Source organism: Natator depressus, chromosome 7 (genome assembly GCF_965152275.1).
Source record: "Natator depressus isolate rNatDep1 chromosome 7, rNatDep2.hap1, whole genome shotgun sequence".
NCBI classification, from domain to species: Eukaryota; Metazoa; Chordata; order Testudines; family Cheloniidae; genus Natator; species Natator depressus.
The window spans coordinates 8,532,473-8,546,074 of record NC_134240.1 but is presented as its reverse complement, the minus strand read 5'-3'; the positions used below and the strand labels follow the sequence as shown (position 1 = coordinate 8,546,074).

At 42.0% G+C, this 13,602-nt stretch overlaps 1 protein-coding gene across 2 annotated transcripts in view; it reads right to left on the bottom strand.

The window, feature by feature from the left end:
- Positions 1-13,602, bottom strand: part of TAFA1 (TAFA chemokine like family member 1) — a 351,097-nt gene that overhangs the window by 67,999 nt on the left and 269,496 nt on the right. Inside the window, exon 3 of one of the 2 annotated variants that reach the window (XM_074957447.1) lies at positions 11,059-11,196. In XM_074957447.1, coding sequence (XP_074813548.1) covers positions 11,059-11,196 — 138 coding nt within the window. Of the gene's footprint in view, positions 1-11,058; positions 11,200-13,602 lie in introns of both variants that reach the window. The other variant, XM_074957446.1, reaches the window with a different exon arrangement.

Here is a 13,602-nt window from a genome sequence, read left to right as displayed (position 1 = left end):
TCCCAGGAGTGTGAAATAATTCACCAAGCCTGCTCGTTATTCATACAGACAGCGCATTAATAATATGGGACCCTGAGATCTCTTCTTATCTAGGCCGGAGCACAGCTAGAGGGATGAGAAGCTGACTCCTTGGATTTAAAATAACATTTTTCCCCCTTTTCTTGAAGAAATAAGAATTGATTGGAAGTACTTTTATAGAGAGAAAAAAAAGAACCATCCTTTTGCTGTCATCTAAAATACACATTAGATAAATAGAAAACTATTGGCTTTGTGACTGTAAACCATTTTCACTTGATACAAGCGGTAATAGATAGAGGAGTAAATGTAACAAAGTATTTACGAAGAACCCAATCCAAAGCCTATTAAAGTCCACATGCATCTTTCCATTGACTGCAGTGGGCTTTGGATCAGGCCCTAACTGCTCATATTTTCTGTATGACCACCAAGTTTCTGAACTTCCTCTGGCCAGACTCTCAGCCTGTGTAAACTGATGCAGCTCCACTGACTCCAGCAGATTTCTTTGGATTTCCAGCAGTTCAGGATCTGGCCCAATACCCTATGCTACTAGATATCATGATGACCTTTAACACAGAGCCCATTTTAATTATGAATGCTTGCTCTATAGTAGGCGTCTTATCTATAATTAAAAACTAAAGTAAATTAGCTCCTGTTAACAGCATGGTTGTACTACATCTTACTATCTGTATGCCACTCCTTTGAGATAGCATGGCTATCTGCAGTGTCCTAAGAAAGAAAAGGGAGCCAAATTACTGGAAGGGCTCAGCTCTGTTTGCTCTGGCCCCACAACAGGAAGTGGGAGATTAAGGATGGATGGTATCAGCTCCCCTCTCCAGGACCACTGTTCCAGAAGATGGTGGATTGACTTGGGACTTGTAAGTCAGTGCAGGACTAAGGAGTCCTGAAAAATCACAGTGCTCCAAGACACCAGTGAGTTGCTGGTGACCAAGGATGGCATAGTTCATGGGTTTCGGAGTAGCAGCCGTGTTAGTCTGTATTCGCAAAAAGAAAAGGAGGACTTGTGGCACCTTAGAGACTAACCAATTTATTTGAGCGTAAGCTTTCGTGAGCTACAGCTCACTTCGGGTGACACTTGACAAAATCTCATTAGCGGTGTATGCATATTTGCACCAAACTATATTTAACATATAAATACATAGAGCCATGTGCTGGCTAGCAATGGGTGAACCTCAAATAAGCCAGACCTTAGGCTCAGAAAAAGCATCCATAAGATTTGATACTTCTGACGCTCATGAGTATGGGCTCCTGCTTGTGTGATTTTTTTTGATACATTACTTCCGACCCAAACAGAAGCACAGGGTAAGAATAAGCATTTTGTTGGTACTTCAGTATTTCCAGTAGGTACACTCCCCCCCACCCCACCTCCCAATATTTCAGAACCTTTAGAACGGTTTGATGCTTGATATGATCCAACACTGGGGAGGGAAAAGGGGAGCGACTGGATTTTATTTTTCTCTCCATGATTTTCCCATCCATTGCGCCACTGTTTTGCCCATCCCTTGATCCACTGTGGAGCTCCACTGGGTGTAATGTTACCATATACTCTGCTTTTTTAACCACCAAATATTACACATAGATTACAAAAGAAATAGAGAATGCCTTTGAAAGAGACGAACAATGCTAAAGTCAGAAGAAGATTGAAGAGGCCAATAAATCCAAGTATTACAGACATGCATATGTGAAAGCATTATTTGCTATAACAGAGCAAACGTCTGTATAGAGGAACACATTATATTCTTCAAACCCTTGAAAAAGACACAGGCATAACCAGTTATTGACAGTTTGATTTCTTTGTAAATGATACGGTGCCATGTATATTTACAATCCAAAAATTACAGAATTAAATTGTAAACATATTTTATTCCCATTTGGTTTTAATAGCACCCATACAAACCATTAGGGCAGAGAGAATAGTTCAAGGACCTTTCTGCTAACATGCACTCAGAAAATCCCCACAGATTCACTTAGGCTCTATTCACACATCTTTTGTGTTTTCTTTCACTGAATAATCCAGCTAATCAATCTACTGCCAGAAATGTTTGCAGAAGCATCAAATTGAACTGTATTTCCAGAAACAGAATGTTGAACTTGCAAATAGAAATATTTGCACCTAAGCGTAAGAATTACTTTCTTTCAACCGACGAACAGAAGCAAAGTCATGTGATATATCTGACCAATCAAAACTAACCAACATATTTAATATTAAAAATTTGTGCTATTAAAATGAACTGCTTGCAAACAATGTAAGATAAAGACTTTTCCACACAAAGTATCCAGCAAAATATTCTGCAGAGTGATTCAGGAAAGTCATAATCCACTTGTGGATAATTCACAAAGAAGAAAAAAGAGGCAACAGTATATGAATATATTATTTACTACCAATTATTAACAATCCTAAAAATAAAAGAGGGGTTAACTAAGTGATTTTACAATGCAGAGTTGAGCACAGATATTGTAATTTGTTCCTCTAAAGACTGTTCAATTCATACACTTTAGCACCTAGTTAATAAATATACATATTAAGATATAAATGAGAAATTATGTATATTTCCAGATATTTAGATACCTGCTGTGAAATATCTACTCTAATACACATGCATAAAAATATTAAGAACAGTGTTACAAATATATAAATGTAGCCCAAGCAGCACCTGCGGGAACTACAAGTTGTGGACTACAAACTGCGGCATGTTGGGTGAACTTCCTGGTTCCTGCTAGGAAGTCCCCTCTGCCCATCTCAGCAGAAAGTTGCAGACCTGACAGACACTGGGAGCGTGAGGCAGGCCAGCAGAGAGGAGGCTGCTGGACTGTCATCCTGTTCTATGTTTCGTTACAGAATAAAACCTTGTTCCCGGTGGTGTGTCTGAGGTGAATATGCACTGACACACAATGCAGAGCACACAGAAGAGCCATAGACCCAGTTTCCCAAAGTTGTGTAGAAAGTCACCAGGCAGACTTCCACTATCTTGAACAGGAGGAGGGGCTACATAAAGATGGTGCTATCTTGGAAAAAGAACATGACTTTGGAGACATTTTTCTATCTATGTACCTACCTGTTTTAGAATTTGCTGTCACACTCCTCATCTTAGCATCTAAACTCACAATGCTACTTACACAGGTATTTAACTGCTTATGTATTTTGAGTAGTCCTTCAGCATACATTTTTACTGCAAACACCCCTGCCCCCTGCAAAAAATCCCCCCAAACCCTGCAGCAGCAAGTCTTAGAGCCCAGGTCAATTGACTTGGACAAATGGGGTCCGCACTATGGGGCTAAAATTAGCAGTATAGACATTCCCACTTGGGCTTGGAGACCTGCCCAAGCAGGAATGTCTACATGGTTATTTTTAGCCCCTCAGTGCAAGCCTGAGTCAGTTGATCCAGGCTCCGAGACTCATCGTTGCGGGTCTTGTTTTGGCAGGGTAGACATTAATCTCATTAAGTCTATGGGTTTACTCTTAGGGTGAAATCCTGACGTCACTGAAGTCAGTGGGGAGTTTTACAACTGATTTCAATGGGATTCACACACAGGATGTCACTCTCAGTTTGTAAAGTTAAGCATACATGTGCATCTTTACAGGATAAAGACCTAAGTGCTTAAACCATTAAACTATTTCATTAAAAAAAATCAAACTAAGGATGAAAATGTTCATTTTCTTTGGCTGATGCGGTTAGCTTTAACACAGGGATCTAATATTTGATTAAAACAAATACAGAAATAGCTTAAGTATGAGTGACCCCAAATATTTGGGACCAAGTCCTGCAGCTGCGTCATGAATGGAACTCCCATTTATGTTCCCATGGGAGGACCAAATGTGGAGTGGCTAAATCATCAGATTTGGGAGCGGTTTTCCTTCTCTACACAGCAAGACAGAAAATACTCTTCCCTCAAAAGCAGACAGATACAGTAAATGAGCTACAGATTTGATGCACAATACTGAAAATCCTGAATAATTAACCCATCCTACCCCCAAGGGCCTAATTCTGCAACCCATGTTGACTAGTGTGCTAAAAAGGGTTTAGATTCAAGTTTTGAGTTGCCATGCATCCTGCAGGTCACTATGCAGTGCCACACTTCCTGCTGACTCTCACTCATGCAGGAATCAGTTGCTCAGATAGAGTGTGTGGACTCAATTCTCCAGTGCTCTGCATCTTGCATACTTGTTTACACAGGGGTAAAGCGAGTGTAAACTCTACCAAGTCAGAATGGTAGCAACTCACTCCTCCCACTTTGCACTGACATAAATGACTGCACAAGGAGTAGGACGATGGATATTCAGAGGCAAATAATATAAGCTTGCTTAATTACAGCAGCAGTACTGCATTTACTTGATATGCTATTTCTTGTTGACAGTTGAATAAATAAGGTATCCCAAAGCCCGCCCCAGAAGTCATTGAAATACCACATGATACTGTTCATAGGAGGTACAGAGATCTGGTAGATCCAGGAAAAGAGCAAGCAGGGAAGCTATCGAAAAACTGGCAAAAGCGACATTGATTATAACAAGGAAAAACGTTAAAAAATGGCTGCCATGGAGCTTGACTGTGAAACCCCCAACGACCTTTACAAATTATGAGAACATGCTGAGCAGCCCTGGAAAGAAGATTCCAACAGAAATCTGAGCTGCGTGCAAACCCCAGAGAGGCTGGTAAAATGGAGGGTGAATAAAAAATGCATTGGTTTTGACAAGGGTTGGACATAGACATTGATTTCCACAGTGAGAATGATGGGGGTGCAGGGAAGAGGGGAAGAAAGCTTTGAAGAAGTAATGAAAAAGTTTAAGAAACACTGTGTCCTTCCCTTAAATATTCCCAGTGAATGATGGGTTGAAATCCATGTCCCCTTCAAGTCAATGGGAATTTCATAGATTCATAGATACTAAGGTCAGAAGGGACCATTATGATCATCTAGTTTTGTCAGTGGGGCCAGGATTTCACCATATTAGATAGATAGATAGATAGATAGATAGATAGATAGATCTATATACACATACATCTGTATCTATATCTATATCTACACATATACACACATACATATCTATTTGTAACATGTAGTGTGATGGGGTGTCCACCCCACACAAGGCCTCAAGGGATAAATTAGGCCAATTAACCTTAGGCTGCACCAGGCTGGAGGAAACCAAAGAAGTGCTATGGCCTAACTGCAGATGGAGTCCAGCTATGTGGGAGGAGCTGGGCAGGATCTCCAAAGAAAGGAAGCTGGCAGGCTGGGGGAGGAAACCTGCACTTGCACTCCCTGATACAAAGGGGAAGGGAAGGATGCTGCAAGGACAGAGTAGGAAGCAGTCCAGGGAAGACACAATAAGGGCTGGGAGCGTAAAAGCCCAGAGATGCTGGGTTGAGGGTCCCTGAACTGGAAGCTGGTGTAGAGGGTGAGCCTACCAGCCACTGTGGAAATGGCACAGACTAGGCAGTGGGGAGCAGACCACGGGGGACAGTTTGCCTCAAATGACCTCTGATACCCTAGAAGGAGGGGAGAACTTTAATGTGACTTAGCCTGAGAGCTAAGCTATGAAGAGGACAGCGCTGCAGGTCCAGGAGCATGAGAGGCTGTTGAGTGAGTGAGTGAGTGGAATGATCGCCTGAGTAATCACAAGAAGGAGCATCACCATGTGGCAGAGCTAATTCCCCAGAGGAGCCACAAGGAGGCGCCACCGAGCAATTAGTAGAGCCATCCCCATACCCATGTAGAAAGATGAATAAAAAAGGAGAAATAATAGCGGAGTATGCCTCAAACTGAAAATGTAAAAGGCAGTCTGTGAATCTGGCACACTAAAAAGACTCCCTCATTATAGAACAAATAGTTTTTTGGGTACAACAATAAGAAGGTACATAGAAATCTAGTCAGGGATATAGACTTGATACCTGAAAAGGCAATTTTCTTATGCCAAGCAGCAGAAAACACACACACACACACACACACACACCCCGAGGAAGAGGCAAAGCAAAGGACTGTAAACACCACAGTTATACAAGTAAGATTGAATTTTTCTGTTAATAAAGAGACAGGAATAAAACCCCATGCCTAAGAATGAATATCAGCCACATGGCAGTGAGCAAGATAAAGAATGCCCAGCATTTGAGCAACCATGTAGATACCGCGGAATCATTTTGCAAAAATATGCTGATGAAAGAGGAAAATGCAGGAGATGCACAATCCTCACATTCCAGCTTTAAGTGAAGAGGACAAGCTGTTGATAAACATAATGAAGAGCGAAGGTGTAAACCTAAAAGAATGGCTAATACAAACACGCAGAAATAGCCTGCATGTGATACACAAGATAGACCTCGGAGCACAAGTGAATGTAATAACAGAAAACAGAAATAGTTAAAAGTAAGTGTAAAGTTAGAAAAGACAAATCCCTAAAATAAGGGGCAAAAGCAAGTCCTAGGCAATGGTAAACCATCACTGTGGTACAAAGGCAGGCCAGTAGAGCAAAAGTTTTTGTTAGTATATTGAGGAAAACAACAAGTGGCCTTGGGCCTAAACAGGAGGTGCGTGGGCTATTTGAGATGGCATGTAAAGAGTAGGAATGAGAAGTCTAGTAAAGTTAAACAGACTAATTCCCAGTACAAAAGGAGTCTCTCAGGGCCACAAGTTATGTTTAGAGAGGATGCAGAACCACCCCCGCTGTTCTTTCAAAGAGAGACTTGGAGTAGAGTAGCAAATAATTTATGCAATAGATGAGGCACTCCTTCATGAATAGACTCGCATTTGAACGGTCTCTACTCCAGGTATTATAGAATTCCCACCCAACTGAAGTGTTAGGATAACAGTTTATTTAATTAACAGCAAGCAATAATTTTTGAAGTAAGCACAATCCTGATGTTGATATAATCTAGCCTGGGTGTGATCTCTGTTTAAGTCTCTGCAGCTGGTTCCTTTCTCTGAGTAGGAGAGAATCTGTCCGAGTCAACACTAAGTGAGGCTCTGGATAAAGTCCTGCAAGATGTGTGGCAACTTCCCATCTTCTATAGCACAGGCAGAATTTATTTATTTTCAAACACTAGCCAGGAGGATTGATTGTGTAAATGCTAGTTAACGTGGGAAAGGGTTGCAGAATGTGGAAGTAGGAGACTGCTTATCAATACCCAGGAGGACCACAGACCTATCCCTCCTGCTCTAGAAAAATGCCAGACTGACACTGTTTATGACTGATATTCTCTGTTTATCCATCCACAGCATGGACAACAGCACTGAAAACTCCCCCATGCTGTCCCCTAACATATTTAATCATTGACCTGAGGGGACCACTATCAGGGGTAAAGGGAAAGCTCAGTCTCACGTCCATTACATCCCTGGCATCAGGTAAGACAGCCAAGTGCATCAGTTCTGAGGAGGAGTTTTCTGATGCAACTGAAATGGACTAAGAACCACCAAATGCTTGATCCTGTTAAGCTGATGGGAGTTTGGTCATTGACTTTAATGAGAACAGGATCAGTGTCCCAATTCATTTCATGCAGGCAACTAAAGAGCCGGCAGAGTGAACAATGTCTCATGATAATGATCAACCGGAGCTGGAATGAAACTAGCAACAGGGTGTCTATCTGCTGTTACCAATTCAAGAAGTCATTCAGGCCTATTCCAGAGCAATTTGGTTCTGTTTGGAAGTGCAGGTATTGGCAAGTTCACTTTGGAAGGAAAAACCAAATGCACAACCACAAAATGGGGAATAATTGCCTAGGAGGTAGCACTACTAAAAAGAATCTGGGGATTACAGTGGACCACAACGGAATGAGTCAACAATGTGATGCAGCTGCAAAAAAGTTAATACGATTCTGGGGTGTATTAATAGGAGCGTTGTATGCAAGACCAAGGAGGTAATTGTCCCACTCTACTTGGCACTAGTTAGGCCCCATTTGGAGCACAGTGTCTGATTCTGGGCACCACAATTTAGGAAAGATATGGACAAATTGGAGAGAGTCCAGAGAAGAGCAACGGAAATGATCAAAAGTTTAGAAGACCCAACCGATGAGGAAAGGTTAAAAAACCTGGGCATGTTAAGTCTTGAGAAAAAGAAGACCCAGGGGGGAGCTGATAACAGCCTTCCAATATGTTAAGGGCTGCTACAAAGAGGACGGAGATCAATTGTTCTCCTGGTCCACTGAAGGTAGGACAAGAAGTCATGGGCTTAATCTGCAGTCAGGGCAACTTAGGTTAGACATTAGGAAAACCTTTTGAACTATAAGGGTAGTAAAGCTCTGGAATAGGCTTCCAAGGGTGATTGTGGCATCCCCATTATTGGAAGCATTTAAAAATGAGTTTGACAAACCCCTGTCAGGAATGGTCCAGGTTTATTTGGTCCTGCCACAGAGCAGGGGGCTCGACTTGAAGACTTTCCAAGGTCCCTTTCGGCCCTACATTTCTATGATTCAGTTTGTTATTTATGCTATTTACGCAAGGGCATCCATAAGACAGTTTAAAGTAATGGACCAATGAAAAGAATTTTTTTAAGTGGCCATCATAGCTTTAAACGTTACAAAGACTGTGACTCACAGCATTTAATCATCTTAATATCGTAGATAAAGGAGGCAACAAATTTTAGCTGATCCTTTGTAATGTACTAATTAAAACCTCCCAGAAAATAGGCAAAATACCAAATCCTTACTTAGGAAAATCTCCTACTGAAGTTAATGGAACTTCCCACAGAAGAAAATGGGAATTTTGCTTTAGTAAGGACTGAAAAACTACAAAATGACTTCAGGGTTTTGACCAAAGATGGTCAATGTGTCAAGAATCTAAACCAAAGAGTGAAAATTAAACTAAGCATAAAAAGAATGCCCCTTAATTTTTGTGAACAGGGTCTTGGTTTTCTAACCATTGACAAAAGAACCAATGTCTTTGATTATAACAATTAAACTTAAAAGGGGAAGAAGTTTCTTTGAAGTCAATGAGAGTCTTGCCCCTGACTTCAATGAGTGTGGGATCGCATGCCTTTCTGATAGTAGCCTTTGTTTAATCTTTTCCCCTTTCAAAACGCCAATTGATAACATTTGTTTTCATTGTAATCCAGAGACAGCTATTAAGCAGAGGGACTCCAGTCCATACCTGCACGGATTGTTTTTTTTTTTAAACATAATTCCCCTTTGAGCTACTGCTCTCTGAATAGAATTACGAGGTCTGAATTAACACTGCCATGATGCTGTATCTATTGGCTCTGGATTTTCAGGACCTAATGCAGTAAATGTGACTCTCCAAAGCTTACATGGTTAGGCCGAACAAAAGGTATCACCTACAGATTCATGACTTTTTTTTTGTTTAATACAATTCTTTGTATCAGAATAATTAAGCAATAAACTGTGTCAGCTTGTGAATTAAAGTGTAATAATTCACAGCTACTAGAGTGCATTCGGAGGCAGGATTCCAGGGACTGAATGGCATTTCCAGTGTCACTAGCTGTGAATTATTGCCCCATAATTTGACACCTAGAGTGTCTTTTTGCAATTATAAGATGTTTTTCTTTATATTTTAACATACAGACTAGAGAGATCCACACACATGCACGCCATTGAAGAGCAGTTGAGAACATTTTAAGATTCCATCCCTCTGACAGACACCATATTTTCTATCTAGTTACTATGAAATGACAACAGCACAGGCTTCTGGATGCAATGTTTTTGCAGCCCATAAAGCCAACAGGAACTTTCATCTAACCTTCAATGAACATTGGCACAGCTGTTGCTCTGTTGGCAGTGTCTTTGAAAAGGTTGCTGCATGTGACCGAGGGAAGCGGGTTTTCAAATGTCCGTGTGCGCGTCTCTCTTTCTGATGGAAGGCTGCAGCTTTAAATCATGAATCCAAATAGGAAACAAAAGATGCTTTGACAAATCAGCTGTGCAGCAACACTGCTGAGTCCTGCTCCTTGCAGGAAGCTGAGGCAGAGGGATGTTCAATCCCATTCAAACAGAAAAGATAAACTTGAGCTCTTAATGACTTTTGGCACCACAGGGGATTGCAGTCAATGGTGCTACCAGATCACTTCCACAAAATAAAGATGAGAAAAGGAACCTGTAAAATCCCAGCCCTTTTAATAGGGCTACTACACAAGGATGCTACTGATCAGACATCACTTATCAGTGTGCGGGGGAAATAAAACCAAAGATTAGTCCCACTAAAGTCAATAGTTTCTTAAAGCCAAATTTGAAGACATTTAATTTGGGTAAGCATTTCCAAACAGCAGGGTATATTCTCCACTCGGTGCACATTTGTACACCTCACTAACGTTAAATTAGGATTAGGTGAACCACAAAGAGGAGTCTCCAATGAGCGTGTGTGTGTTTATTTCACCACTGGAACAATAAAGACAGCCACAGAATCAGAACCCCAGATCACTGACATTCAGATAAAAATGGGACCCAGATGTGATTCATCCCATGGTTTCATTTTGTCTTGCAAAAGGAAACCAGGCGCGACAAGATTCTGCCCTGAAGCTTTCACAAGAGCGGGGTCAATGTTGAATCTATTCAGAAATGTAGGTTTTTTTCAGAAGCAAAAATCAGCTTCGCAGTTTTTGTTTGTCTTTACACAATGCTTATTACAAAAATCAGATCACTGGATTTTTTTGGGCTGACTTTTTAAAACTGTAAATTGAATCAGAACAACTTGCTGTTGTCACCTGAAATATTTCTGAATCACAGGTATTGAGACATGAGAGGGCCCAATGGAGACACACAAAGGATAATTTTGGCCCATTGTTTACTAAGGGCTCGCTCTTGTCACCAGGTTTGCTCTACTTCTGTGAGAAGCCCCACAGACTGTAATGCGACTAGGAGTGTAAGTAAATTCTTTTTAAACTAGGTAAGGATTGCCGAAACAGGCTGTAATGTATACTGGTGATGTCAAAGGCCATCTCCTCGGTCAACCATTTATGCTTATAGTTTATCTTTTCCTAACAAGCTAAACCAGAGAATACAAGTAGGTTTGCTACATAACAAATATAGCGTTAGGTATATACTGGATGTTACATATTCAGTTCACACATATACTGGATGAGCTACTTGCCGTCGACACAGGAAGGTCTGTTTCGTGTTGTCCCGGCCACTTTCCCAGGGAGGCAGGAGCATTTTACTGTTTGTGATCTTTCCTCAATTCGATTCTTATTACAGCATCTGTGTGCTGCTATAACTTCACACGTTCCTCCTTCTGGCAACAAAGAGAGAATATTGACACTCTGATTAGGAAGAACTGCAATGGCTAGTCTAAGCAACCAAGCATGCTACTCTCACCCTTTGTGAAGAAAGGTTCTTATAAGAGGGATTAAGAAAGTGTTGTCTCCCATTACGGACAATTTTGTCTAAGGCAGGTATTAGTATACTTCAGAAGCTATAGGAAATGCAAAATAAAGGCTCAAGAGTAGATACAGCACCAAAGCCCGCTTATCTGCATTGTGAGTAGCTCCACGGACAGGAATAGAACTTTTGGGTGTGAATTAGGGAGTACAGCACAGTATGGACCTGAAGGAGTACAGACTAGTTCATGCAGAATGAAAATGGCTGCCTGGTTTACATGTTCTATTTCATCTCTCTCCTCCCATACTACTAGGTTACACTCTCTGATACAAACCCAGTATCTCAGAGAATCCACCTGGAAATGAACCCACGTCCAACTCCTCAGCTTCGCCTCTAACCAGGTCCCCGTATTCTGCAGGGGGAGAATCAGTTCCCTAGGACTCACAGCATGGTCCAATTTTGCTTTCCTTCGCACCTAAAACAATGGCCTGATCTGGCGGTCTCGATGCAGGCAAAATTCCCATTGAGTCTAATGTCATGAGGCCCAAATGTTCCTTTCCTTCATTTTGTGTCTTACTCAGCGCATTTCCAAAAGATTGATTACACAGACAGATAAATGGAGAGGGAGTCTACACTTGGGGCTAGGGGTGAGACTCCCACCTCACGCAGACATACCTGCGCTAGCTGTCATCAGGCTACCATGCTAAAGGTTGGAACGTAGCTGCTGTAGCATGGGCAGTGGCAACATAGCTAGCAAATACTATCCCTCTTGGCCCCTGGGGGTATGTACTCAGGGTGGCTAGCCCATGCTGCTGCTCACAGCCTGTGCTATGCTGCTATTTTTAGCCCGCTAGCTTGATAAGAGCCAGTGCCAGTAAAGCTATGCGAGCCAGGAGCCACACTCCTAGCTCCAGCTGTAGACACAGCAATAGATAGATAGTGTCGGGCTTCTGACCACACATTGCTTGTGGCATATGCTGTGTACGTAAATGACACAACCAGAGCATTAGTCCCATTCACTTGAGCAATATATAGTATAGGACGATCAGGCAGCATGGTGAGTTACTGCACTGCTCATTAATCTCTCCAGCCCTGAGTTCAAATTGCATTTCGCTCATAATTACTAAGTGTTTATAGTCCCAGTCTGTTCTTTCGCAGATATTTGTCCACTTCATGAACTTGCTGCATACATTTGGCAGTGTCAGGGTAATCTTAATACAAAAATATCCACATACAAGAGCAGGACATGTCAGAAGGCTCACTAGGCTATGAAAGCAATATTATTTTAACCCGACCATGAGATGCTACGGCGCATTGCTTTAGCTACAGGGAACCGCCTAATGGAAAAGGTCCATTGTTTCTATGGATCAAAAATCCAAAGGCTAGATTGTAACCTTGCAATCAGCCATGAGAACAGGCAGCGAGGAGCTGCCCCACAACAGCACACCAGATAACAGGTTAGGACTCACAATTCCTGCCCGGCTTCCCCTTGTTCTGGGAGAGGAGTAAGTTAGTTCAGTTGTTTGTGTGGCTACTCCCAGCCTGTGCAACCAGCCAGCTACGCTGAATAGTATGAACGTGGCACGGGGTCTGGGAGAAGACAGGAGCCAGGGCTTCCCTCACTTCCTGCCCCACACTGCCCACTGACATGGTTGCAGTGAAAAGTAGTGGGCAAACAGCCCTGCTTTCCTCCCTACAGCTGAGGTCACAATCTCAGCAGGGCAGTAAGGGGAGTGGGCGAACTTACTTCCCTCCTACCCTCCTCACTCTTCTGCGCCTCTCAGGAGGTGCTGTGAAAATCGAGCCCAAAATAAATGAGACCCATCTCTGTAATTACAGTCATGTGCAGTACGGGAAGTACAGTAAATCCAGGAATTACAAAGTGATCTTATGCAGCTCTTTCTTTATTGACAGAGGAAAGGTACTTAGTTTGAAGAGGACCCAAGTATTTCCAGTAACTCAGAGCAGTGTCAAGGAACAAGCCAATCCAAAGTAGGCAGTGGCACAAGAGGCCTCATACTGCGTGGACACGTTTTACAACTTTAAATATTCAAACTTTCACCTTTCTAGAATGAGTCAATCAAAGCTGGTTAATGTCTGTTGAGGTAAATGACTCTAGGTCACGTACTCATGAGGTTTAGTATTGATGAGCTTGCCAGCTCCAGGCCAGACAGGCCTGGTCCTTAATATTTAACTACTCTTGACAAGAAGAGCTGTTTCCTGTATTTCCTGTATTGTGTATACACACATGTGGCTACCTGACACAGCTCTTTCAGAGACAAGATGTGCAACAGCAAATGGATCACACAATTCAGAC